This window comes from Zonotrichia leucophrys, chromosome 5 (genome assembly GCF_028769735.1).
Source record: "Zonotrichia leucophrys gambelii isolate GWCS_2022_RI chromosome 5, RI_Zleu_2.0, whole genome shotgun sequence".
In the NCBI taxonomy this organism is placed as follows: Eukaryota; Metazoa; Chordata; class Aves; order Passeriformes; family Passerellidae; genus Zonotrichia; species Zonotrichia leucophrys.
The window spans coordinates 19,212,476-19,240,340 of NC_088175.1; the positions used below are offsets into that span (position 1 = coordinate 19,212,476).

The window sequence follows — 27,865 nt, forward strand, 5'->3', positions numbered from 1 at the left end:
TGCAGGAGTTTCTGTGGCCTCATTTTAGCGTTCATTTATGGTACAATGCAACAGCTCACACTGATATCCTCTGAGGTGTATGGTGTTATTTAATAACAACAAGTCATAAAGTGACTAATCATTCTTCTAGCATGGATAAGAGCTGAACAGACTTATGTCTAACCTCAGTGACATACTTTAAGACCTTGTGATTAAGTGTTTCTGGGTGCAGCAAAAGCAAAGGCTCTGTTCAGTGCAATTAAGATTGCAACTGTGTCTACCCTGTCTGATAAAGTGTCTAGGAAGCAGCAACGGAAGAAAAATGTTTGTGCATTCTTATTCATGTCCAGGTTGTCAGCAGCATGCTCCAAGTTCTACTAGTCTTTTATTTTCACCTCCACTATGCAATTAAAAGCAATTTAATAATGAAAACTTCATCAAGCAACCGCTCTAAAAATTAATAGTGATCTCATGTGCTTTATAACAAGTTTTATTGACAGGGTAGCAAATTTTTCTCTCACATTGCCCAGGCATTTAAATGAGGGCACATCCTATGTTAGGGTAGGTATTGATGAGACATAAGAATCCATTATGGCTTTCTACAACCTGAACAACTCTTCTGAAAGGTGAGTAAGAGGAATCATTCTTAGAAGAAGAAACCGAAGTACTGAAACAGCTCTTGCACAAAGTTAGAAATTGCTGCTTACTTTGACAAATCCTGCAGTATTTTATCCCCATGGAAGTTATTGGAAGAATAGCATGAAGATCCTGTCAGGATTAGCTGTAGCAACATATTATTTGCTGGAGATAACCTCCTAGAAGCCTGTTAACTATTCCCATTGGTCCTGAAATGTTCCTTTGGTTCCAGAAAAACAGATACAGACCATAAGTAAATCCAAGGGCACAGTGTATCTCCTCTCACTGAAAGACAGATCTGCTATCTACTTCACCCCTTCCATTTCCAATATGAAGCTGGCATTCTATCTTCAAACACACCTATAAAATAATTTGCAAATGTGACAGCAGTCTTTTTTTCTAGATAGCAGCACATTATATCAGGATGAAAAGCATGGTTGCTTTTGGGTTAACTCCACAGAGTGAGCTCTTGAGCTGAGCTTTCACAGTTTACTATTTTGTTAGATACAGAGGGAACAATGAACATTGGCCAGAGGAATTCATAACAAAATGTCTGAGAAAAGCGTGGATTGCCCAACATATGAATATTGCTGTGGTGATTAATTGAAAAAAAAACCTGAAAACCAACCACTCTAAATAAAAAGCAACCTGCACCAAACAACAACACCATAGCGACAGCTGGATCAGTAGCAAGTTTTAAACTCTTTGCAGTGTCTAGTTACTTTGTAGCTAGGACCTGAAAAAAGATGTAACACCCATCTCACCAGCGGGCAACACAGCCGTTCATCTGCTAGCTACAACATACAGGCAAACCAGCAGCTCTTCTCCATCAGTCCCACAGCATCCCAAACTCACATTCCAGCAGTCCAGAGAATTAATGTAATCTCCGCTGCCCCATGTAAAACTATTATGAAAGGAAGAAATTAATAACTATTGAAATATAAAAATTGTATGCTGAACTGGAATTTGAATACAAGAGATTGAAATCTCTTGGTTTGCCATCACTGATTCAGACAAATTTCCCTGGATTACATTTCAAAAGCATGTGTCTCTGTTGAAATCAGAGGCTCTATGGCCATAAACCAGCTCTAAACTTATTAAACTTATGAAACTTCAGCTCTGAAGCACCAAACCTAAAATAAGTCAGAATTAGTTTTTGCAAATAAAGACCACATCACCTGAAAGGTCTTTTTTCCCGTTTGTATGCCTCAATAGCACAAATAGCATGAGCTTTTCAACAGTAGCAAACATTTTATACTTCATTTTAACGACTTTTGAAAATTTTTTTAAGCTCTTATAACATCAGAATCTTTTGTGATTATGCCCTTCACAGATGACAGGTTGACCAGTCAGCTCAACTTGTTTCTGTGGTTGATGTTGTCAAATAGGCATGGAAAAATGGTTTCTACTCTAAGAATCTGGAAAATTCTGGGAATCAAAAAGAACTTAATAAAAATTACGAAAGGCATCAAGGAATACTTAAATTAACTATTCTAAAGTGGCTTCTTCACAGTCATCATCACTGGAACAAATACCAAACTGCTATGCATTGAGATTTCCTGCCCTTGACCTGATTCTTACATGTCAGCAGAAGGTAGATGACATGAGGCACAGTTGTTTTACAGCACTACTGTAGTCAAACTTCTGATGGCTCCTTCAGGTCACTTCCTTGGCTTCAACTCTTTTATATTCTTAATAAAACTATGAAAGCATGTAGGATAAATTCTACAAAAAATAACAACTAAAAAGAAAGGCAGATATTACAAAAATAAAACCCAATCATAACACAAGATGTAACATCTAAACCAGCCTGAAGGAGATTAATAACCCTTACAAGTTCAAATGACATCATAATTCAATGGAGCAACCTCATTTAGGCAGTAAAGGTCACCTGATTTGTATATCACCATGAAATAGTCCTCTTCTTTTCAAAAGTTTGCCTTAAAGATAAAACTAGTACGTTTTTCTGATCTTTAAAGCAGATTAATAGCTGCTTTGAGAAGAGTATAATACCTAATTAAAAATTACAAAATAGAGGAGGGCTGTGGAAAAAAATAAAGTTTCTTCTCTCTATTTCAGTCAAATCCAGTTAAACATTTTTCATGAAATTTCATATTAAGTTATTGGTTTCACAAGACTTATTTCCTATTCTCCTTCAACTCAGTAAAGAAGATGTACACTGGCAAAATTTTTATTTTTCTTTAGAAAAAAATTATTAGTGAAAACTCTGAATTTGAAAACTACACACTACAAAGCTAAGAGTAAAATGAATGAATATTTGAAAAATAATGAAAAAGCATCAATTCTTCCACTTTTCTATGTTTAATTGAATCAGTTGTTTCTGTGTATTATGGGAATACATTTATCAGAATCAGTAGAGACCAAATGTTAATTATGAAGGCCAAGTAAAAATGAATAATCTCACATATAGACCTTGACACATTAGAACTGCAAAGCACTCTCAGATCTTATTTTATGAAAATGTACTAAGAGCGCAAATGTATAGACCCTTAGGAAGCAATTATCCCAAAAAGATTTAGCTGTAATTCAATGTGAAATATAATAAGAGATTTTTAAAAATGGTTTCACAAAGGAGAGGATTATTTTACTTTAACTATGGAAATAGGGGCCCACATGCTTCTCTGCATGACCTCTGTGCAGCTGTGGGCATTGCCTGGAGGGGAGATTTGAAATCGGCTTTTTCAGTCAATTAATACATCCCCTATGACCAACAAGAATATTACAAAAAGTAGGGGTGCCAGTTTGATATTGTGGGGCTGAATGGCCCACAATACTATAGGAATTTTCTATGCAATAAATACCTTAAATATGGAAATTTTAAATCACACACTACTAACATTTACACAGAGGTTAGTTAAGAAGAGGTATCTTACCAAGATGTGCAGATGTTGTATGGCACAGCAAGATGAAATAGAATGTTACAATGTGCACTGCATGCCACCTGTGCCATATGTTTTATTTGTCACACTATCCTCAGGTGTGACATGGAATCTAAATGTGTAAAAAACAAAAATCTGCAGAAGAGTGATTTCATCATCCTTGTGATTTCCAGATCCCAAACCTAGCCAAATTCCTGCCACCACACATCTCCCACAGTTATAATGTGTCTCCCTGCCTCTTTGCCTCACTCCCGACCATGGAGGGCTACTGTCTCAAAGAAGGGTGGCATAGCCCTGTGAACTGATATACTGAAAAATAAATCTGAAAGCTTGCAATTTATTTTACCTAATAGACCCTAACATCAGTGGACTGAAATTGGTTGCTTGTGGATTGCTCTTACACTGTTTTCCTTCCAAGCAACTTACTACTGTGAAATGATTTTAAAAAGTAAAAAAGAAACAATAGCCATTGGGTTTTGTTCTTAAGTGTATTTCAGGGTCCCATAAAGGCAATGATCTCATCTCTTATCACAAACTTTCACACCATCCCTAATCTAGCTGATTCTGATTACTTTATTTTTATCCAGTTAAGATTGCAAATATCCCTGCACCACAACTGACGTTTACACTTCTGTTACTCCCTTAAGAAAACCTGAAGCAGATCAAACTCCTCATCCAGAGGATACATATTTTGCCAAACTGAATCAACAGATTGCCTCAATATTAATTAAGTGCAAGAGAATAAGGAAAATGACAGTTTAAAAAGAAAAAAATCATTAATACAAATTTTCCTGGAAAGACTCAGAAGAAATAACTGGATTCCTTCTGCTGGACAGATTAATAATACACAGCACAGTTCCCCAGTAAGCATGTGGAGGTGGTTAAAATAAAAGTAATTCCTTGGATTATGGTGACAATAAAAGCTGAGTTGATATGTACCCTGTACCACAGAAACAAATGATGTGTCCCATTTCTCTAAAAATGGACAAATGTCCAGAAGGTGCTCTGCAGTGGAGAGGGGACAGGATGGGATGCCTGGGCCTGTACCTGCACTCTGTGTGCAGCCTTGCAAGAGCTACTGAGCAGATACAAGGGGCAGGAGGTGACAGCCAAGACCACGAGGGTTTCACAGGGGCAGTGTGTGACCTGTCACAGGGCTCTGGCTGGCTGTTTCTTTCTGCTGACAGCAGCAGGAGCACCCCAGCCATTTGCAGCCAGCCCCAGAACCCTGACCAAACCCAATCCTAAGCGAGTCACTGACCTGACTTCCTCCCTTACTGGACATCAGTTTTCCAGGCTGTGGCTGCACTAAAAGTCAGTGATAAGTTTTTCATTTACATGAGGTCAGGATGCATGCTCATGTGCTGTATATCAAAGCTAAAGTTTTAAAGTTTTTGAGGTCAAGAATACAACCTGGCCTTTAAAAAATATTCCAGAGGACCTGCCCTCACTGTAGGCAACAGTAATTTGAACTGAGACTAACTCTACAGAGCTACAATATTCAAAAAGTTCAACTTTAAAAAAACTGAAAAGCGATCTTTTTTCCTCCCCAGACTCTCATCTCTAAGAGACTATGATCAATTAACCTTTAACTTTGAAAAATAAAAAAATTCCTGTGACAGTCAGAAATGAAATTCTTTAAAGATTAGGTGCTGGGAGAGCAATATCAGGCTTAGAATGAAATCCTAGTAACGCTCTGAACTATCAAATCACTTCTTGCTCTGAAAATACAATTATTCTGTAAGCGTTATGTTAGACAATATTAAATGCAAAAAGCATAGCTTAAATAAAACTTTTTTCTAGCAGAAAAGCTCTCTGCACAATATTTTCAATGACACAGAAAAAACAAGTCAGCTTGCAATTAATGAAAAACAATACTATGTTCAATAAGTAGCATGCTTGGCAAGCACTTTTGGTGACACCAGATTTAAAATAATGCTGTTATTGCAGTCAAGAAACAGCCTCTGAATGTTTACGATCTTCATTTCTAGTCATCTGATTGCACACCTGATTTTGTAATATTCAGTTTAGATTTTGATGGCAATTATAAACCCATGGAATTTATAGCATTTGTGTGGCACATAACCTTTATCAATTTATTATTATTATATTTATTGTTTTTCTTAGTGAGAAATGTCAAACTACACAAGGATTTAACTTATTCTTATACTTTGCTTCGGTCATGTTGTTGTATGTATAATGATGTTTCCCAAATAAATAAAAAAAAAACAGAAAAAAGGAGGCAGAGGAAAATCTATCTGCAAGTGAGATACCTTTGGATCTTACTGTCTAAATAAAGCAGTTTTAAAATGACAACACGGTATAAACAGAATAGCTTCTGTATTTGTATTGTATCTCCACTATCGATAAAAGAGATTTTTTAGAATAAAGTGGCTGAAGAGGTGTGCACAATGCTTGCACATCTTACCTGGCATAGTCTCTCATCCTGGCTAGCAGTGAGATTGCAGGCTATGTAGCTATCAGTTCCACTGACATTACAATTTCCCTTTCTCAAAGCAGCAATAACCTGTCACTTTACACTGTCCTTTCTCTGACCCTCTCCCGCCTCTCTGCTCATTTTTATTCTTATTGACAGGACTTATTATTCCTCCTCCCAATTCCAAGTAGCTACCCTTTTGCAAATAGTAGTATCAACTATGTGGTCACTAGTAGTATCGGTCAACAATGTTATTAATATAGCACACACTGCTGGGAGCAGATCAAACAGCCATGCTTTAAAATATTAGTTTTGCAAAGGTACCACGAGGCAAATAATTGCAGTTTTCTTCACCTTATACAATGTAATATTGCAAGGACAGATCTCAAGAATTTAGTGTTAATTACCAGCCCAATAATTTGGAGGGTATGTTATGTTTTTTTTGTTGCTTTCAAACGCAAAATAAAATAAAACCATAGCAGAAGGGTGCTGTATCTGTGTTTAAAGAAGCAGTTGTTGGCAAACACCATAGCTCACTTCTGCCGAAATGTACACAACTGATATATGCAGCCCAGAAAGCTGGCACCAGGGGCTTACAACCTTAATTTGCCTGCAAGAAGAAATGGAGATTTACCTTCAGAGCACGTTCTTGATTGTTTTCAGCAGTCATATGTCTCGTGTTGTTTGCTGAAGTCTGGTTCTGCTCTTTCAGATGATGAAGCTCCTGCTCCAGCCGTTTGCACTGCAACGAGGAAAGAATCCCATTAAGGAGAGGAGTGTGGGCATATTTCTTTTCAACAAGCCAAAAGACTTACCGTAAATAACCCCATCACCATTTCTGCAGCAGTGAAAGCATCAGACAAAAGCATGTTATAATCCCAGACAGTACTAAAGCTACATTTTTAAAATGTGCATCATTATTCAGTTTTTTCCTGGTCCAAAAGTATGTCAAAAATGCTATGTATCAGATATTTATCAGAATGTTGGGTTGAATTTCTGCTCCTAGTTATGCCAATATGTGGCTAGATTTTGGCTTTTATGTATTAAGTAAGTAGATGTAAAGGAAAGAATGGATCCTTTTTGAAATGCAAGCGAATGAAAGACCCTGCTCCCAAAGCAAGGATCCAGCCTTTTATTAGAAAATATAGATGAAATTGTTAGATTTGTATTTTTTATACTAAGAGGTTATGCTAATTCTCCAAGATTGTTTTCTTTCAATATTTAACTTAATGACAAAAAATGAGAAAATTAGCACTTACTACTGTGTGCCTACACATGTAGACTTACTGCTGTCTGCTGAGCATTTATTTTAATGATTAAAAATCTGCAAGTTAAAAAAAAATTATATTTCGCTCTTTTTTATGTTAACTATAAAAGGTCTTGCTCAGTTCCTTGGTTTGAAAGAGCAATTAGTTGTCTGCAGACAGTTCTTTACCTTACAAAAAACTCCTGTTCTACCAAAAAAAAAAAGAAAAAAAAAAAGAAAAAAAAAAAGAAAGCAGACAAAGTACCAAGAAGACATATGGGAATGACTGTTAGAACTAGGGAAAAGCAGAGTACCAGGAGAAGCATTTTACAAAAACGTATTACAAGCCAGTAGTTTGACTATGATCACCAAAGCCCACAGCTAGTAGACTGTAGGAATGAAAGACAATTAATTGATAAAAAATATAATACATACTTTCTGAAAACACTAGCAAATAAAAATAATAAGAATTGTGCTATAATGCTCACGTAAGCATTGCTGTCTCAAAAGACCTGGAAATGTCAGTCTCTCGTGGTGTCTTGGTGACTGTGGACAACACAGAACTGAACTTCCCATCATATATATGCACCCTATTCCTGAGCAATTCAGTATATGGGACAATGAAGCCTGGCTCCTGTAAACTCTAAAAAAAAGAAAAACTGTGAAACAGGAAGCTTCAGAAGTGAAAAAATTACAAATGAGGTCTAAGTAAAATAATGAATGCTACAGGATCTTGAGACAGAAATTTAAAGACATGCCAACACATACAATTCTTAAACACAAAATAAGGCCTAAAACTATACTACTCATCAGGTATCCAGTATAGTATATAAACCAGAATGATCCAATCCTCTATTTGAATAAATTTTAAACATTTGTAGAAGCTCAAAAGTACTATTAAAAATTCCATTAACATATCTGTTATATTTCATTACTTCTGTTAGAAATCTCAGCTTATTTCTAATAGGATTGCCTATTTTAAAGGCAGTGAATTTTTCAGGCCTAGTAAATTCTCTCAATGTCTTTTGTAAACTTTCTTAACGTATTAATGCTCTTAAGTTTCATTTTTATTGCAAGAAAAAATATATTTTTCCACAGATAGGGTAATACAGAAAAAATATTAAGATACATTTGATTTTAAGTATTTTCCCATACTCAAGATATTTAACGTCTGTGTTATCACACACACACACACACACACACACACACAAAATCACAAATCACTGAATCCCAGATGTAACTCTTTTTCCATGTCCAGCACGAAAACTATGTGTTTGCAGACATGAAGGTGCTGCTAAAAGGTTCTTCTTACTGAAGAACTAAACACAGACTATGGAGTTTTTTCTCTAGCAACATTTTTTTCCTTGGCATATATGATCTAAACACCATTAAAAAAAAAATCAATCAACCACTGCAGGCACTATACATTACATCATGTATGATCACCAGGACATTCCTCTGCTTTGCCAACATTCTTCTTCAAAACAGTGTTTTGAAATTCACAATTTGACAACAACACAAGTTTATGTAGCGTAAATATTACTTAAAAGACTAAAATCTCAAATCACCTTTAAAACCTGAATTAATAGTCATGATATTGTCTTGATTCCAAAAGGCATGTGAAAATATGCTGAAAGCAAAACCTAACAACATGAATACATGAGAAAAGATCTTGGTGTACAGAGCAGATTGCACCACTGAGAGCATGAGTGCAATCTAAATTCTGCTCTCCACTCCTGTGAAGACAGGACACTGAAATAAAGAGCAGCAGTGGGACTCAAGGATCTTGCAGAGCACAGAACAACTAAAGACACAGTAAAGATTAAACACAGGTAACTTAAATGGATAAACCTCCCTATCAAGTCAACCTTGATATGATTACATTTACATCAAACTTGGAAACATTTTGTAATTTCTCTTTCATTTAATTTCTACTGAGAATGTTGATATCTGAAAAAAAACTCCGGGGCATTTTCAACTAGTATACTGCTTGAATTCCATTTGGTACATCATTGAAAGAAATGGTGATTTAATTTGACCTTTGCACCTAAGTGTTTTACTATGTTGGAAAACAATGCATTAACAGAAGATATTCTGATTTATTCTTGGCTGTCTAGGAAGAAAAATCTTCAATTAACCTCTTTGTGAAAGCATTATAATAATATTCTTAAATGGCAACACTATGCATGTCTCAATAAAATTTTATACTTTACAACTTTGATAGTTGAGCTACTTTGGAAATATTAAATCAGCATTCTAAAGGCAAGCACTCCTTTTCAAAAGAGCAGAAGCATGTGAAATTTTAGTGTAACCTTGCTGTAAAGAAAAGTTTTTAAAATAGAATTTAAAACAATGCAGCCCTTCTATTCATTTGAGCCAACATTTTTTGAATTCTGTGTCACTAGTTGTTAGCAAGGTCCAGTAAAAATAGATGTTCTTTAAAAGAACATGTGTTTTTATTGGTTCACTCCAGGCCTCTAAAATGCCAACAGCTGCAAGTAAGAAACTGAATTTCCTTCTAAAAACACATATAAAAATACTTTTTGGAGCATAGTGAAGAGAAGACATCATCCAACTTGGTACTGACAAAAAGGAAATGTTGGATGTATCCTTTTAAGAAAGCTGAAAGCTAAAGGAAGTGTTTAATTTTGGGATACTATGTCTAAATTCTGTTATCTCAAACTTGCAAAAACTCACACTTGGGAAAACTTCAAACAGACAATATATTTTGTGCAACAAAGGTTACCTAAACATCGGATCTGAGGTTTCATTGTGCCCCTAAATGCAATTCCCATGAGTTCAACGTGGTATGAAACATGGGCTGTCAATTGAGAAAACTGCTTCTCTACCTCAGAAACTTTGAGTACATCAAGGAATACAGGAGCAGTGTGGACACATCTCAATGAGAAAATGTCTTGATCAGAACACTGATGACCTTGCCAAGTAAAGGATATTAAAGCCTCAGAAATGGGAACATAATTTTATAAAGGTATCACACAAACAATTCACTAAGAAATAACTTTACTGTGTGGTCTACTGTGTGCATTCACAGTTCTGTAGCTGAAGAGGCAAGGCAGACAATTGAAGGTACAAAAAACCCACCCCCAAAATCAATCCTGACAAAAGTTTCCTCTCTTTTTTCAAACCCACACATCTGTTTTCGTCTCTGAAAGTATTTCCCCCAAAAAGTCTCCTTAGCTAGCCTGAATCAGGTGATGATGTACTTGACAGACAGTGAACCTCATTAAACCTACTCCAAGTGTTCCTTGAGCAACCATCACTGCCCAGCTGACAGTTGTCAGTACAAAATCATCCACGACCTGCAACAGGACCTCAATCTTCTCTTTAACTGTATTTCCACCATGCAACTCTTCTAAATGCATGCAGTCTCTTGAAACAAATACCTCTGTACTCACCAAAGGATATATCACAAGCAGCAAAGACACAAAATGAAAAGCAAAGCAGGTAACATACCAAAAGGATAAGAAGAGATTCAGCCAGGAAAGCAAGGATAGAAAGCAAGTAAACATATCCTTCCCTCCCATGTTAAAATGGAAATGATTAGGCTACTGTTGAGTCTTTTTTAATGAGCATCAGGTAACATGATTCAGCAGAATGAGGATGTTTGTGAGAGGCACTGGTTCAAGCTGCAGTGGGTGCTGACCCCTTTCAGTGACTCCCCAGGTGGGAGTGTTGAAACACTAAAGGGAAAATCCAGACAAATTGAAAAAGGAGCGTCTGCTAAAAGGGACACTGATAGAGAGTTCAAGAAATGGACCAGGAGAATATCACTGAGTAAAATCCATGAGGCCCACACAGAAAGCGACTGTTAAAAGACAGCCTCAGCTCCAGTTATACAAAAGGAGTAAAGATGGTTTACCTTGAATCAAATATTTCAGAAGATAGAAAAATCAATGCAAATAACCACTTAATAGTGTTTGGCCTTTACTAGAAAATGAGGTTGCATTAACATATCAAACATAACTTTAGCACTTGTATAAACAAATCATCTTTAACATGCTGTCAGCTTTTCAGCATTTTCTTCTTCAACTTGTACCTGTAACATGTTAAAATAGTGTTACATTGCCTGCCACATCTACACAGATTGATGAGTTATTTTCTGATCGTTATTTAAGATGATCCTTCAGTGAGGTATTCTCAAAGTAAAAGGTTCATACATTACACAAAAGTAAAGAAAAACCTGCAAGCCATTGGAGAAATAATGTTAGTAGGGACAAAGATGGAATACAGCAAAGCAAAACAGCGAGCAGAGCGGCCTCCTGTCCGTACCCATGAGGTCCCTGTGTAGTTTGTATGAAAATACCTATCCCCAGAGGTTTCATGCAGAAGCCAGTTTAACTCTGCACATCTTAGGTCAATCAGGCTGCTTTCAAAATGCTCACATTTTGCTACACCAGGGTCCCTCACTTTCATCTCATTGAACTAGGGTGGTAATGTCAGATGAATTTCTCATTTTGTATTTAAGCACAGATTTGACCCAGGAAAGGGTACTGTGACACTACCTGGCTCAGGAAGCAACAGCCAAAACTGAAAATAACAGAAAACCATAACACTTCCTTACTATAAATGCAGTCCTGGTGGCCATTTAATCCCATTACATCTATATTTGATTTTAATATTACTGTATGGCATATAATATTTTTCATTGCCTTTCATTAAAAGGAATCCAAACTAACCTCTCCTGAACTTATGGCAATATCCTAGGGGAAAAAAAGTCAACACATTATGCCATTTATAAGCTAGGGAAAAAGGAAAGGAATTGATTTGTCTCTGTTATTAAAGGTATGGGGGTCAAAGTCTAATTAAACAAATGTACTAATATGAGGCAAAATTCTACACTAAGTTCTTTCCTCAGTTCTGAATATTATTTGATTGTCTTATTCAATTAGTACATAGGAAAGATAATATTTCATTAGAATACATTTGTTTATCTAGAATCCTTATCAAAACTTCCAGCACTTACAAACTTGAAAATCATCACTGGCATAAAACACACAAGGGTACACTTGAGGAGCTTGCTGACAAAAGCCACAGTGCCTAGATGGAGGCACTCACTGTAAGGTGCTTGTTCCTGTGCTGACCTGAGTGAGGTCAGGCTGGTGAGGCACGTGGATCTTTGGTCCAATCTGATCTCACTAGTCAGTCACAGGAGGCCTCCCTAGTTTAAAAATACATAATCACACTCTCACACCTACAGCTTAATTCTGTCATTACACTTAAGGTAACATATTTTTATTCAAGTCACACAAAAATCAAAAGAGAGTGCTAAGTCACTCACTCTGGGTCAGCCAGTGCATAATGACTTGATTGCATATCAGTGCCTTCAAACACTGAGTACTCTGCCACATTCTGTGGACTTCTACGCACAAAGACCTTGCTCAACTGCAATTCTCAATTACTGTAGTAGTGTGAAATAAAAATAACCTAGCTCCTACTGAATAACTTGGGAAAATGGCTTAGGTTCTCCAAATTCTGGGAAAGTCAGAGTCCATCTGAACGGCAGAACTATTTTCCCACATGTATTTTTTTCCTTTACGCATTTTAAGAAAAATGTTCAATGAGCAAAGTAAGTGACACATACATTGATGGAAAATGCATCAATACCACTGAAAGACAAGTTTATGGGGTACTGAGATCCTACTACTACACAGCACAATACTTCCTGAAGTGATAAAGTGCATCTATGTTTTGAAATTAGTTAACACATATTCATTGCAGTGAACAAGTGAAGTACAAATAATTATTCCAGACACGAAATATGAAAAAGATGAAGAAACAAAGCTACTTTTTCACCTGTTGTATTTTGAAGTCTTCACCTGTGGAAACCTAAATGCAATAAATAAGCATGTGAAGCAAACAAAACCAATTCAGCTGATTCTTCTCTTAGTCAGTTGTTTTGTCCACCTTTTCTTACTTTATTTATAATGATCTGTACTTCAGACTGGCTCCCAGCTCAAATATGCCGAATGGAACGCAAGCATTCTCACTCTGACTGCCCTTCTTCCCCCTCCCTCAGTATTTTTTTTTTTTTAACAGTCTGCCCCTTGTCCCAAATTCATCACAATTTCTGGAGAGGCAAACATCTTGCACCACTTGGATGCTATACACTCTTTCCTTTGCAGACAAAAATAATACCAAAGTCATCCAGTCAAAACACAAACCAACCTTTGGTGTCACTGTGAATTATGTACTTTGAACTGCAGATGTTTGGAAGCACTTATATAAATAGAATTTATCCCTTTTTTCTAAAGTAATAATTTTAAAAGAAATAAAATAGTTTCTACATAATAATCACTAGAAAAAAATCCCTTTAAATTATAATTTTGTATTAAAGTTTTCTAGCTTCTGAAAAAAATTACTTCACTTCAAAGTTTTGGCAAACCATCAACAAATGTGTTTGAATGATTATTTATACAATGCCCAGCAGCTTAGAACTACTGGAATTTCAAGAAAAAAAAGTGTTTTTGTAGAGTTTAGGCCTCAGAAACACACGCATCTTTTAAGAGTTATATTCTATTAGTAAGAGAAACACTTAGATTTAAATGCTGCCTTTATTTCTTTTGTTTTTTTGGTAGCAGTGCAATGGTGTCTTGTTTTAAAAAGCTACAAAAAGGAATGCATCAAAATAAAACATTTATGTTTTCTTTGTCACTATAAGCCAGTTGCAACCTGCAGCATTAAGGCAGATAATATGCTGTAAGCATGACTAGGTTTCCTCCTACCATTCCTCTCCCTGTCTATTTCTGAACACTTCAAATGCAGCAAAACAAGTTTTCCTTTATTTTCGTTTTAATGGTTAAAGGAACTGCAAGTGTACGGTAAGAAATTCAGAAAATTTAGACCATGAAATTTAACTGTTGACACCCTTCATGTGAACCATCCTTACACGTGCAGTGATTACACAGCACTGAGCAGCACTGATACCCACCCAACTGCATTCTCTACATAGTCTTACTTCCCTGCAATGATGATATTTCAAAGATCAAAACAACCCTGATCTACTTTTCAGTGCGTTCAGCACACAAAGACTTTCCTAATCAATGAAACTCATTATAAAAATGTGCAAGAAATGGAGAAAGGAAAAGGTGACGCTCCTGAGCTGTGTGTGACTCACAGGTCATTCAAGCACGGTTCCTGTGCTGGCTGAGCACTGGATGGCCACGCCTGTGCTAACAGGGGCTGCTGACAAACACCTCATCTGCAGGAGGAAACAGAAGCAGGAGCTGCTGAAGCCACATAACTGGGTCACCTTCACATTTTCCTGTGTCCGCTGCATATAAGTTAACAAACTTACCTCACCTCTGAGTTGTTTCTGATCAAAACACAAACCTAGTAACCTGGTGTCAAACATTTATTGATGAGGTTGTACTGGGTCTGAAAGCAAGCAAAAATGCATCGAACTAAACTAAGAGTGTTTTTTTCCTAATTGCCTGTCATATATAAATAAGCAACTTCTGCTTTACATCAAAGTCACATTATTAATTCAATTTTTTAATTTCATGCCTGTAAGTCTAATAAATAATGTATAAACTAAGCATGTAAGCAGATGAGTAGTACACAAGTAGGATGCCTGCTCACGCCCCACTGCAGAGTTTTAGAAAGACTAGAGACTGTCACAGTACAATGCCATTATAATTCTCATGTCATTGTTATATTCAAAAGCAAAGGAAACTACCAATACTCCCAAATAATTCAGGAAAGGGAAAACACTAATTTAAATTTTATCACAAGAGCAAAAGAGCACTCACTAGCCAAGATTATCTTTTAAAAGTAATGTCAAAAAATTAAAGAATCTCAATTAGAATCTCAATCACTGAATAAAGGTCTGCAAGTACAGTAACAGTTAGACTAGGATCAGTTTTGCTTTCAATGGACATTTAGTAAGCCCAGCATACTGATACAAGAGACTTCAGAGCAGAAACTTCTGCATAGAAAATAATTCAGAGTAATTAACTTCAACATCTTTAAAGACATTTAAAGAATAAAATCACACAACACCCAAGAGGTTTTGGAATAAATCTGCCATTTAAGCAGAACATGCATTAATATACCTCTTACATGAAAACCAAGACCTAAATACCCTGCTGACTACCTGAAATAATTTCTACCATGGTTAAGGACTAAGAAGTACTGCAAGAAAGGTCACCAAGAAGCAAGTCAAAGCATCCGAATATTAAAATATTATTCTGATCTTATTTTATTTATGGTCTTAGCATGCATTTTCCAAATCAATGCAAATCCCACATACTCATTTGCCAGGCAGCTTTGGTCAAGGATTATGTGTTACTAATGGATGGAACACAAATTTCAGAAAGACATAAACTATATTTTTAAATAACTTTATAAAAGAAATTTAATTCTCCTCCTTTTTTGCTGAAAGAAGGAAACATAAGTCTTCCCTCTCCAAGTTCCTTAGCTTCTCCCTCCTTCAAATGCAACATCTTTGTTCCCTTCTTTTGCATGGCAGAATGTGCACCTAATGTACACTCTAATTCACAGTTCTTGTCTTGGCCTGAATAAGGTTCACTTCACTACACCACTTCATCTTTTGTCTACATTTTTACTTCACCTTTTTACCATACATACGCTCTTTATTACATGATTTGTCTTTAATTAAATAATTAAACTCATAAATAATAATGTAGTAACTTTTCATAAACAATGACTACTCACTTTTTCCAACACTCAAATCAAATTAATACATAGCAGTTTCTTGCTTTGTGGGATGACAAATTAGCATACAAAGTTTAAGAATCTTAATCAGCTAGCAAGATCATGTCAGAACTGGGATTGCTACACCCCAAACCTTTGCTTTATAGACCTGACCAAATGACATGGAGCTATTGCTTCATGTGGCCACATGTTGTGCTGGTTCCTCAGAACAGTCAGCACCATTACAACCAAGTGGCCTGTGGCCAGGAGACAGCTTGTCAAACACACCATGACAGAAAGCTGACAATTGCTTTTGTTTACAGCCTTTCCCTCACCCTCGCTTAATAATCTGCAGTGCTGGCACTCAAACAATGTATATAGTAGAACAGAGGCAGTGGAAATGTGAAAGCTGCATGAAGAGGAGCAATTTTAGAAACATTCACTGCCTAATTTTCCAACTAGATCTAGAAATTAGGAATCTGATTTGCAGATATAGGCAAGGCACTCAGCCGCAGACTGAGATTATGTTTTTAGAAATACAACCTTGTTTAATTGAATGTAACCAATATTAGTTGACAAGAAAACAAAATTTGGTAAGCAATCTGTCATTCTAATGAGTTGGTTTTCAAATAATCTTCAATGGATTTTTGTAAAATCCATATGCAAACAAGGCTATTGCTGAAACATTAAGTTGGCATTTACTGCACAAAAGGACAGGAATACTTCTGGTCCATCTTTAAATATCATCACATTTTTCAAGAAAACAGTACCATGGATCACTGTATAGATGACAGAGTTTTAAAACCTTTTTATTCTGCTATTTATTCTGTTATTGCAGGTGTATCTTGTAGTAGATACTGTCTGTTTGTCCTGGTAAATTTCATACTCTCAATTGAGCCATCAGTTGCTTAAGTAGCAGTTCTTTAATATTTTCTGGTGCAAAATATGTCCACACAAAACTTGTTTAACATGTAATAATAGCTACTTTAAACTAGAGATTATTACAAACAAAAACAACAAGTCGGTAGGTGAAAACACAAACTTAGATTATTACAAACGAAAACAACAAGTCGGTAGGTGAAAACACAAACTTTTGCAGAGACAACAGGCACTTTTCAATAAATCATCCCAATCTGTAGTATTTGTTCTTTTTCTATGGATTTTTAGGAAACTTGAATACTGAAGGACGTAACTATAAGAAAGCAATATTAATGGCAGTGTTTTAACTAAGTGTAAGGGTGAAAATGAAGAAACTAATTACAAATCTTCAAATGTTATTGTGAAAACACTTTCTGTCTCATTAATACAAAGTAATAGCAAATAGAGCTAGGTAACAGAAAATACATAAATTGTATTCTAGATAGCTTTTATAGGGTTTTTTATATGCACTAAAAAGTGGAATGAAAATAATTTTTAAAAATCAAGAAATTAATCAGCTTTGCACGAACTTTAAATAAATCATACATAGAATACAAAGGCATCCCACAAAGAAAGATTCAAGAAAATAAACAAAAGCTCTGCAAAATTAAAACAAACGCACACATTTAGAAATTATATATTTCTGAGCTTTGGTAATACAGAGAAATGCCTGTATGATTTTGGTACATGAATAAGACTTTGCAAACATTAAATAGCAGTTGAATCTGAAGATACTATCTTTGTAACAAAATTTAGCTTTAGCTTCATTAAGGTGTTTTATAGATATCAGTGTAACTAGATACCCAAAGAGATGCACCTTCTCAAGTGGGCTGATTCTGCAGCTCTGAATAACAGTCACCTAAAAGCTTTCAGATATGTTACTGAAAAGCAAGAAATGCTTAAACCTAAAATCTTCTGCCTTTGACCTGTGCAATTATCAACACTGCTCTCATCCCGCAATCCCATTCTTCATGTACAGGGGATAGGACACCCTGAGGGGAGAAAAAATTAAGAAAAACACACAGACAGAAGAATGCTATGAGAACATCTAAAAGCAAAGTGATAGGCCTGCTTGCCAAAACAAACAAAACGGGTAAAATGCATGACTACTGCTGAGAAGAGACACCATAGAAGACACCATACAAGACATAAGGAGAACACGTAAGGACAGACACAGCCGCTGGCTGGCCCAACAATAGAAGGCCAGCTGATGGAATGATTTAGCATAAGGTATTAACCACAATTTTGGTGTTTCCTCTTAAAGGATGCCACTGGATGCTCTCCTTTTCACAGTGAATCTTTCAAGACTTGTTTTTCAGACTAAGATTCTGTTGAAGTCCTAACACTTTGATTGTGAACAGAAGCCCAGGCAATGAGGCTGAAAGAATGCCTATAGATTAAGAAAGAAAAACTTTGTCTTAAAGATGAAGGAATTAAACTCACAGAGAGGCCTGGTGCTCACTCCCATACTGAATACAAGACAGTAGATCACTTTCAGAAAAAAAATAGTGAAAACTATTGTTTCCTAACATTGCTTGGATCTGTAATACCATCTCTGAAATAAGAAAATCCTCATCATAATTATAACAAGACTTGAAAGAAATTTTATCTATTGGTGAAAAGTCATCTCAAGAGACAATGAGGAGCAAAGTGTTCATAGCCATTCTTTTGACAGAGAGCTTTACACTGTATTTTGGGGTTTCTCTAGTCTTTGATAATACTTCTGCAGATAGCAGAGAAAGATGTTACAGCTAATTAAGAAATAAGTAACAGCATAATCGAAAGATGACCAATTACTGATGCACAAATGACATTATATATATATATATAAACTTATATTTACATATTTATAGGTAGTAATTAATAAATAATAGGTAATGTTAAAATTGCTCTCTCTCAAAAGATAGTTATCAATTCTGTTATTAACAATATAGCATGCACATTCATAAGCATTACTGCATCAATATTTTAAACCAATTAAATACTTTGTAGTTAGACACTTGCATTCTGTATTTCTGATAACAACTCCAGAACTTCAAAAAGTTGTCATACTTGTATGATTTAATATGTTCTTCATCTGCGATAATTTTTCTTTTGTTATAGCTACAAGTATACTTTTTACATAGTCACAGCTTCTTAAGGGCCTTTACATATTTCTACATATTTGTATTGTGTAATTTAAAGATGCATTTTCAATACAAAAGTAAACTATAAACCAAAATTATATTTTGTGCTTCATATTTAACAGCAAATCAAAAACATGACTGTAAAGAATGACAACAAACATTAACACAGAACACATTAAAAAGTTCCCTTACTAGAGCATCTTATAATCACAAGCAGACTACATGCAATAGGAAAGCCTGTCCTTCATTTGCAATAGAGGGTAATGGAAGCTAAATTTTTCTTGTTCTCAAGCAACTCAGCTTGAAAAATAATTAACAGTGAATAAACAGAACATGGAAAAGAGGCTAAATCCTAGATACTCACAATCTGAAGCACGAAATAGTAAAGCCATACAACAAACAAATGTAGGCATACTTGGTGAACCAGACAAAGATAAGTTAATGCTACTGTGAAATCTCTCTTTCATAAAGAGAATATTGATAGATTTTCTTGTTCCTTTTTTTCTTGTCAGGATCACCATACACTTTAAAGTAGAATATGTAAAATAATTTCATCAAGCCTAAGGACTTGGAAAAATTGATTAACAGCTTCACAACCAAAAATAAAGGTCATGATATTCAGACAAAGCCAAGAGAGAAAACTGCCATTTTGGTAATTGTTACCTGATTATTTAAAAATAGTTGAAAATGTAGAAAAAATGGAACTATAAAAAACATTTTTAAGTCCCAAATTTCTTTTTATTCTGCTATTGTAATCATGGTATTACAGGTGAACCTTTTAGTACATACTGCCTGTGTGTCCTGATAAAGGACAAAAGAAAAGGAAGAAATGGAACTAACAAAAACATCTTTAAGTCCCAAATTTCAGTCCAAATCATCTACAATTCTGTTGAAAATGAATAATCAGCTTGTCATCATCATAGTAATTTTTCCTTATATCCTCTGTTACTGCTAGACCTTAGCTGCCTTACTCATCTCCTCTCTTTACAGCTTAGCACACATGCTGAATCATAAGGATGACTGTGGAGGGTATTGCAGTGCTGGAAGAGAGGTCAATATTTCACCTCAGGGACTCTGGAAATAAAAATAAATTAAGTCAACAAAAAGTAGCTCTATTCATTCTTCTTAGCTCCACATCCCACAACACTCTTAGTCAATTACTGACTTTGTACAAGTGGCACAATCAGCAATATAGTTTGCCCGCTATTCTTTGAAGATTTCTCCACTGTACAAATTAAATCCAAACTTTTCATTCTGTGTATTACTTTATTTTCAATTTATGCTACTAGTTTGAAACCTATTTCTCCTTGAAGGAACCACATTCATTTACATCTTGATGACAGGACAAAAATTGGCACCAGAAAAGTGTGCATACAAAGTAGTCTAATAATTTTCAAAGGAAAAAGTCTGAACATAACCATACTAGAATACTTTCTCCAAGAACATTGATAGCTTTTACTTCCCTATTTATTTTAATAAATCTCATTCTCTTTCTTAAAATTATCTCATTTTTATCATTAATTTCATGTAATGCACAATTTACATGCTACTCAGCACTTTCTCTGCACCATGGAGTGCTATCAGAGAAAACAATTTGGATTACTTTTTTTATTTAAGCAAACTCAAAGATGCCTCAAACTAGGAATTCACCTAGTGCATTCTGACACAAATGGTATTCAGTCCATAGGTCTTGACTACAGCTAATCAGACAAAAAAACCCAGACAAACAAAACACCCATAACCAAACCAAACCAAACCAAACCCCTCCCCATTCTGGAAAGGGGTTAATGTGGATGTAAGATGCTGAGAACTACTTCGTACTCCAGATCCACCACCTTCCAATTCACACTACTTGCTAATACAGACATAATAAAACACAAAATTGCCACTTACGAACACTAAAGAAGGGTCAAGGCAGGAGGAGCAAGTGAACATGTAGGCCAGGCATATTAGCCTTTTCAGACTCCAGATTAATTATAAAAATGAAACACAAAATCTTCTTTGTTGATTATCAAAAGAATTCTTACGCAAACTCATCTGCATATCCAAAATAACAAAGTAATTTTGCATAAAGTTTCCTTAGAAGGTTGGCTAAGGAAACCAGCTTTTCATACAAAGCATACAGTTCTGGGTGAGTTTCTTTCCAACTTTTAAGAAAATCCAACATTTTATCCAACAAGTAACCGAAGCAAAATCAGATTCAACATTCAGTACCTATCTTGAAACTGTGAAGTGTTAAGTATCATGGAAAACCTACTTAAGGTACCTCTACCAGAGTTCTGGTACCTACAGACCTTATTGCATGCAGAGTTTTGGTACCTATAAATGTTATTGCATGCACAGTGATACTCCTCAGAGGGAAAACTGTTTGAATTCTGCTTTTATAACATTGGAAGTTTCCTCTATGCATTGCTGCTACTGAAACAGGTGATCAATAAGCATACAAAACATTTTTCCTCTCTTTCGTCCTAGGGTTTTGACATTAAATATTTAAATTAATTCCAGAAATTGGCTTGAAAGTCTAAGCTGTGTGAATATAAAGCTTAGCCCATGATAGATGAGTCAAACAGCAATTAATAGAACACACTTGCACACAAATTTACTGCCATTTTCAAAGGGGTGAGAGGTTTCTAGGTACTGAAGAGAGGATGAATGTTCAACTGGAAATTCATTAAAGTTTACAATTAAAGATATCAAGCTTGATCATGCCCTCAAATACTATGCAGACATGTATTTTCTGAATTCTGCACAACACACTGTTTGCAGAGGAACAACAGGTGATTTAACAATGCAAACAATGATGTGTCTCCAGGCATCATTCAGTCAAAACCTTATGGCAGCAAAAAGAAGAAATGCAGTATCAATTAAAATTTTGCTTCTAAAGCTCAAAAAGAAAAACCATAATCCCTCTCTTCAAGGAAACACTTCATTAACATTTACATATTTACTCACACTTAGCATTCATGGACTAAATACTGAAGTTCAGTATAACAGCTCCTCAGGGTAATTTCCTTCAGATTCTCCTCTCCCTCCATTAATGACCTACCATCTGACCTGCACTTCAAGAAGTATTAACTCAAAAAATACAAGACTTCATGCAACCAAAGACTCACTGAAGTCTAAACTAAGGAATAAATTGCAAAATACTTGCTTTCACTAATGAAATTCCAACTCCAGTGAAACCAAAGAGTTTCATGCTCTATATTAACAGATACCTGCCTACAGAGAAATCACAACCTCTGCTACTTCAGCATGAGAGACAAACTGACACAGACAGTTTAGGGACACTACAAACACAGATTTGTAGTGTCCCTAAACCTTCTCCTACTATCCTGTTTGAACATCTCACCACTCAGTAGATTTCTTAATGCTTTGAAAACTGTGAATTACAGACTCTGATCAAATTAAACAGAGCACTATCGCAAAAGATTAAACAGGCATTATTTTTGGGTGGACATTCTACACAAATCAGAAAACCCATGCAAGAAATCAAGTTTGGCCAGTTTCTTCTCTAGTTAGGCCTCCAGTGAACTAAAGTTCCTACCTCAGAGGCAAGAATGATCTCCTAAATGTAGCCAAATATTTAACGGCATTTTCTCCTGGAAAATATTCATGCTAAAGCCAGCACAAATATACCCAAGGTAGAGAGTCAGAGCACACCTAATCATCTTGGAAAGTAAAGAATTATTATATATTTTCAAACCGGGTTTGTTTTTTGAAAAACTAAGTAGCCAAGTAGTGAAGAACCGGCCTTTTTCTGAGATGCAAAAGATTCCCAATGCTCTTCAGCATCATTCATGATAGTTTTACTCCATGTGTCCCAGATACAGCAATCATGGCTTGGTTTGACGTTTGGGGAGATTCACTTGGTTTATTCTGAGAGGGAGCAAAGAAAACATGGATCAAACTTACAACGGATTATCTTTATTTAAGTACAGAGGAAATGAAATGCGACATTTTAAAGCACTGTTGCAGTGAAATGCAATAGACTAAAACTAATATTGCTTATCAAAACCACTGCTCGTATAACTTTTCCTTTTTGTGATTTCCCTTCAGGATCCCTTTTAGTCAGCATTACCCCCAAAGAAGAGACATCTCTGAGCTTTACCTGAGGCCACTGATGTGAATCCCAATCAAACTGACAACTATTTAATCAACCCCTCTTTCTTTACTCCCCCAGTCACTGTGCAATTTTTAATGTTAAATCTCAAATTATTTTTCTTTTTTAATCTACTCTATATGTTACTCCATATCCCCTTCACTTTCTCTCAGGACTTGGACTAAATTCACAGGGCAAAAAGGGGTATCTTGCAGACAGGTGTCCTCGCTCTGTTCAGCCATCCTGCGGGCAAGGAATTTTCCCATGCCCATTCATCAGCTACCTCTCAGAGAAAAGGATGCAAATGAGAACAACATCCACTTGCTGTTGCCTTCCCAAAGGAAACTAGCCATTAGTGAACAAGCATGGTTCTTGGATCCTCAAAGTACAATAAACATTCCCTTTACTTTCACTTTCCTCCTGAAATAAGTTTATGACCAAAATCATCAACAGCAGTATCCAACAGCAGCTGCCTGGTTCGTAAACAACTATGGATACTGCGTTCTACCTCTTTTCCTGTTCCCAAGTATGTGTGGCAAATGGAAAAGTAGGGTAAGCACCTTGAGAGAGTAGGAAGGGGGATACTGTCAGATATGCTCCTGCCAGCCAAGAACTTGATTAGCATTCTTAATCAAGAAGTGCCAAAGGGTACCAAAACACAGAGTATAAAACTAGACTTCTAATTAAAAGTACAAAAAAACCATCCCACACTGTGGTTTGGTTTGCAAAGGGATCACCTCTGTCCTAAGAATCATGAGGCATTGTAACCTGTCACCTGAATATTCCCCTATTAAGGGTCCAAGATTTGGAAATATTTTTTTTCATTTATATTTCTTGTTTTTACATTTCATACAGCTCTTGGATTTACCAACTCAGTAAGACCTGTTCACTCCAGGGCTGAGAATGCCTTAATGCTCTGTAAATCACAGGCAACACAGAGTTCTTCCTTTTACACTACTTGGTGTAAAAGGAAGAAAATTACTTTAGCAGAACAAAAACAACAAAAGAAAAGCTAGCAAGAAGCTGACTAGTTCTAAGTACAGACATTTATCAGTTATTAGTCATTAGTCGAAACTGATAGTGATGGGAAGTCAAGCACAGTGCATCTCGTCATTGTTTTCAATGATGATAAAGTGCTGCCTGCTGCCAAGCAGCGCCTCAAAATGGAGAAGGATTCTTTAACTTGCTTCAGATGAGCAACTGGGTGCCTGCCAATTTTTTACATGAACAGTCATAAGCATGTTCCTGCACAGCAGGATGTGGTCAAACTATTCAAAGCTGTAAAACCAGGTTTGCTTGCCAGTTACGCTATTGCTTCAAGATCAGTGTACTAGAGGTAATACTTTGCCAGCCATGAAACCACTGCTATTCCTTAACAGCAAATTATATATATGTCTTTAATATTTAAAACTCGGTATAGAAATGACTGTTACCAGTTAAAAACCTCCCACATTTACAGAATTAGTTAGGACTGGAAACATATCAAACACACAATTTCCTAATCTCTTAATGAGCTTTAAAAAATCACTTCCTTCAAGCTGTACCAATTAAAAGGTCCCCTTTCTTGTCTAAACCAGAAGAAAAGTAATTGTAATGACTTACTCAAGTCTTTGGCTGCCAACCCTGTAATGATATTAACATTCCTGTCCACAAGGTGCGATGTGGCTGATAGGTTGCTGAGACACTGTACTGCATTGCCTCCTGCTGGAAATCACTTCTTTAGAGTATTTTATGAGGATCACACAATGTGACTATGCCATATGGAATCTCTACTAAGTGTCTGTCACTCACTGGATTACTCAAGCAAGAGAGATTTCTCAAGAAAGGTAAAACTGCATTATGATCACCTGGACAAACAATTTTTTTCCTTGAATGAGTTAAGACAAAACTGAATGTTACAGACAAGAAAATGTTGTTTTATTTCTTTCAGAGGATCAGCCATAAAACACACTGTAGATCCTCAGTATCACACAATATCTGTTCACTAACAAACATATCTTAGCAAATACAACCAAACTGTTGAGTTTGTTTTTTTAAGGGGGTTGATACAGAAGATGGATGTCAATGTTTAGCCATGCTTTAGTTGTTTGTTTATTATTCACTTGAAAATACGTACTAAAAGTAGTATCAAATATTTGAGTTTATACCATTTCATTTGTTTTCACACATACAAAAAGTAGTTTGCATATTTGCTCAGCAATCTAGTGAAAGATCTGAGATTACATACACTTGCACAGCTCAATACAGTGAGAGAAGTGCCTCAATCTGCTTCCTAGTAAGAAGCAATGCTCACACTGGAAAACTCAAAAAATACACAGAGGTTCTTGGATGTTACAGCTAGAAAAAACATTTTCATGGCCTTCCAAGACATGGACAGTGCTCTTCATTTTTTGAAGAATAAAAGAATTCAAATAAAATCTAAACAGAGGAGTCACAACAAGATAATCATTGCGTATGCTGCAACTGCAGTCCAACTAAATGTAGCTCAGTAGTACATTTACCAAAAAAAGCATGATGAAACTGAATTTAAAGGACTAGTTGGAAGTAATCTGTATTTACCTGGTCATAGGAAACGCATAGTTTAAAGAATGTCCATTCTCTGAAAATGTACTTTATTCCTCACTTGAAATCAAAGCAATGTGTTTAAGCTGTGAAAGTTTTCACATTATTGTTTCTTACACAGAAAAATCAGAAATCCCATGAGTTAACCCCCAAAAGCTAGACACTACATAGGCTTGCTGTGCTCAGTTGCCAAATGCCAGGCTATCATGAAGGAAATCACAGCAAAAAGCAATAGATGCAGCCTCACTAAACACAGTCAGCCCAGACTCTTGTTATTGTGTAGGTATTGCGTCTATCATATGGAACCAGCTCTGGTGGTCACTCAAATGACATTGGTGTCTCCAGCTCCACACAACAGCAGCCAGGAACAAAGCAACACCATGTCTCATGAAACATTCAACCTCGATTGCCCAGTGACCCCTGAACTTCACAAATGTATTTTCCAGAGGACAGACACAGTATGCTAATGGCTTACTCTATTCCTGCTTCTTCTCAACCTGCTCTCAATTCTCTCCTTCATATTTGATGTCACTTCCACAAAAAGAAAAAGATTTTAACTAGCATTGTTATGAATGCCTGAGGCAACCCCAGATCTAACTTCCAATAATTTGCATTTGTTATGCTAAGCATATACATCCCCTGAATTATATCTAGTCCCTTTGTGGTCTAATGTTGAATCCCTCTCCTATTGTTCTTGCTGTTAGCACTGTAATAACTACTGCTATTGCAATGTTAACAAAAGACTACTAATAATTCAAGTACGGTATGAATTCCCAAGGAATCATCAAGTGAGAAACACAGGTTGAAAAGGTAGCTTCAATTCCAAGGACCTATTTTCTAGATTCAACAGTAACAGCTGTAAAAGCATCACATATTTGAAAACACACGATGAATAGTTTTATTAACAATTAATTTAAAACAATGGTGCTATAAATGGCTAGTGGTATCATAGTACGACAGCCTAATACCAAATATTTACATCTTCATTTTGTGAGGATTTATTATTCTATTAATTTGTTTTTTCAGCTGCAGTATCTAGTTAACATTACCTGTGCTTTTTGCTGATATGGCTAAACATGGCTTTGCTAGCGATGACACCTGAGCCATTACTATCCAAAATTATTATCTTTACTAATTTTCAAGCTGATTACTTGGAAAATATTACTCCAGAAACAGGCAGCTTAAAATCAATTAAATTAAAACGTGTATTAAAACGACTGACAATGAAATTCTTCTTTGACATTGATAGAAGTTTCATGGTCCAAGTATGCCTGAAAGTCCACTTCAGCAAAGAACCAAAACTGAAATAATAGTTGCTGAAAGATTTCCTGTTACAAGATGCTCACTTTTCGAATGCCCTGTGCAAGAAGAAAGAGCATAAACTTTTGGAAGGGCTTTTGGACGATTCCCAGTAGCTGTGCTGGGAAACATCCCAGCAATATTATTATGAAAAGAAAAAAATAGACTCAGAAAGTAAAATGCCACCAATAATACTTTAAGATTTTTTGCAATACTTACTCTTGACAGACACAAAAAATATTCTAAGTACTAGGCAGATGGGGCTTTCAAGGTTAAAGTAGGAGAGAATGTAAAAAATGAGTGAAAAACCATGAAAATTACAGTGTTTGTAGAGGGAGAACTTTTATCACAGGACTTCTCAATAGAATGTAAATTCAATTAACATTATTGATATCATTAAAGATCACGAACCTGACTTTAAATTAGTTACATATGGGCCAACTTTGGTTACTTACATTAAAAATCAAAATTTTCAATATTGGAAGAGTTAGATTAAATTTGTTGCCTGGCATAAGGGGCTTCACACAGTCTAAAATCTTTTCTCAGGAGATATATTCCCTACTTGGTCTGTTCCTCGTTACAACTCTTTATTGAGTTAAAAATGCATTAAAAATGGTCGGTAAAAAACTAAACTCAAACCAAAGTAATGACAAAAACTCTTCCATGAGATGAAAAGTGCAAGGAAACTCTCTTTATGATGAAGAGAATGAAGACAATTACTGTTCTGTCAAAATAGGAAATTGCAGGCAACGAGTGATCTGAGCAGAAGAAAGAACCCAGATTCTTTCAAGTCACGTAGTAGATGGGTAAGACTTTGAGAGTCAAGGACCACATGCTGATTTTTATCTCCTGCATGTAAGGCAACAAAGGGAGGAATTGCTTGCATTGTTGCATGTGGTACTGTTACCTTCCTTTAATGTATATTTTTGCTACTTACAAACCTTTATAAATCCTTCTGTCCCAGTCAACTGTCATCCAATGTATTTCACC

General features: G+C 35.8%; 1 protein-coding gene across 7 annotated transcripts in view; it reads right to left on the reverse strand.

The window, feature by feature from the left end:
* The window catches only part of MIPOL1 (mirror-image polydactyly 1), a 186,286-nt gene that overhangs the window by 91,375 nt on the left and 67,046 nt on the right, over nt 1-27,865 (reverse strand). For all 7 annotated transcript variants that reach the window (XM_064714569.1, XM_064714568.1, XM_064714571.1 and 4 more), the window contains one exon: nt 6,587-6,694. In XM_064714569.1, the coding sequence (XP_064570639.1) occupies nt 6,587-6,694 (108 nt within the window). The remainder of the gene's footprint in view (nt 1-6,586; nt 6,695-27,865) is intronic.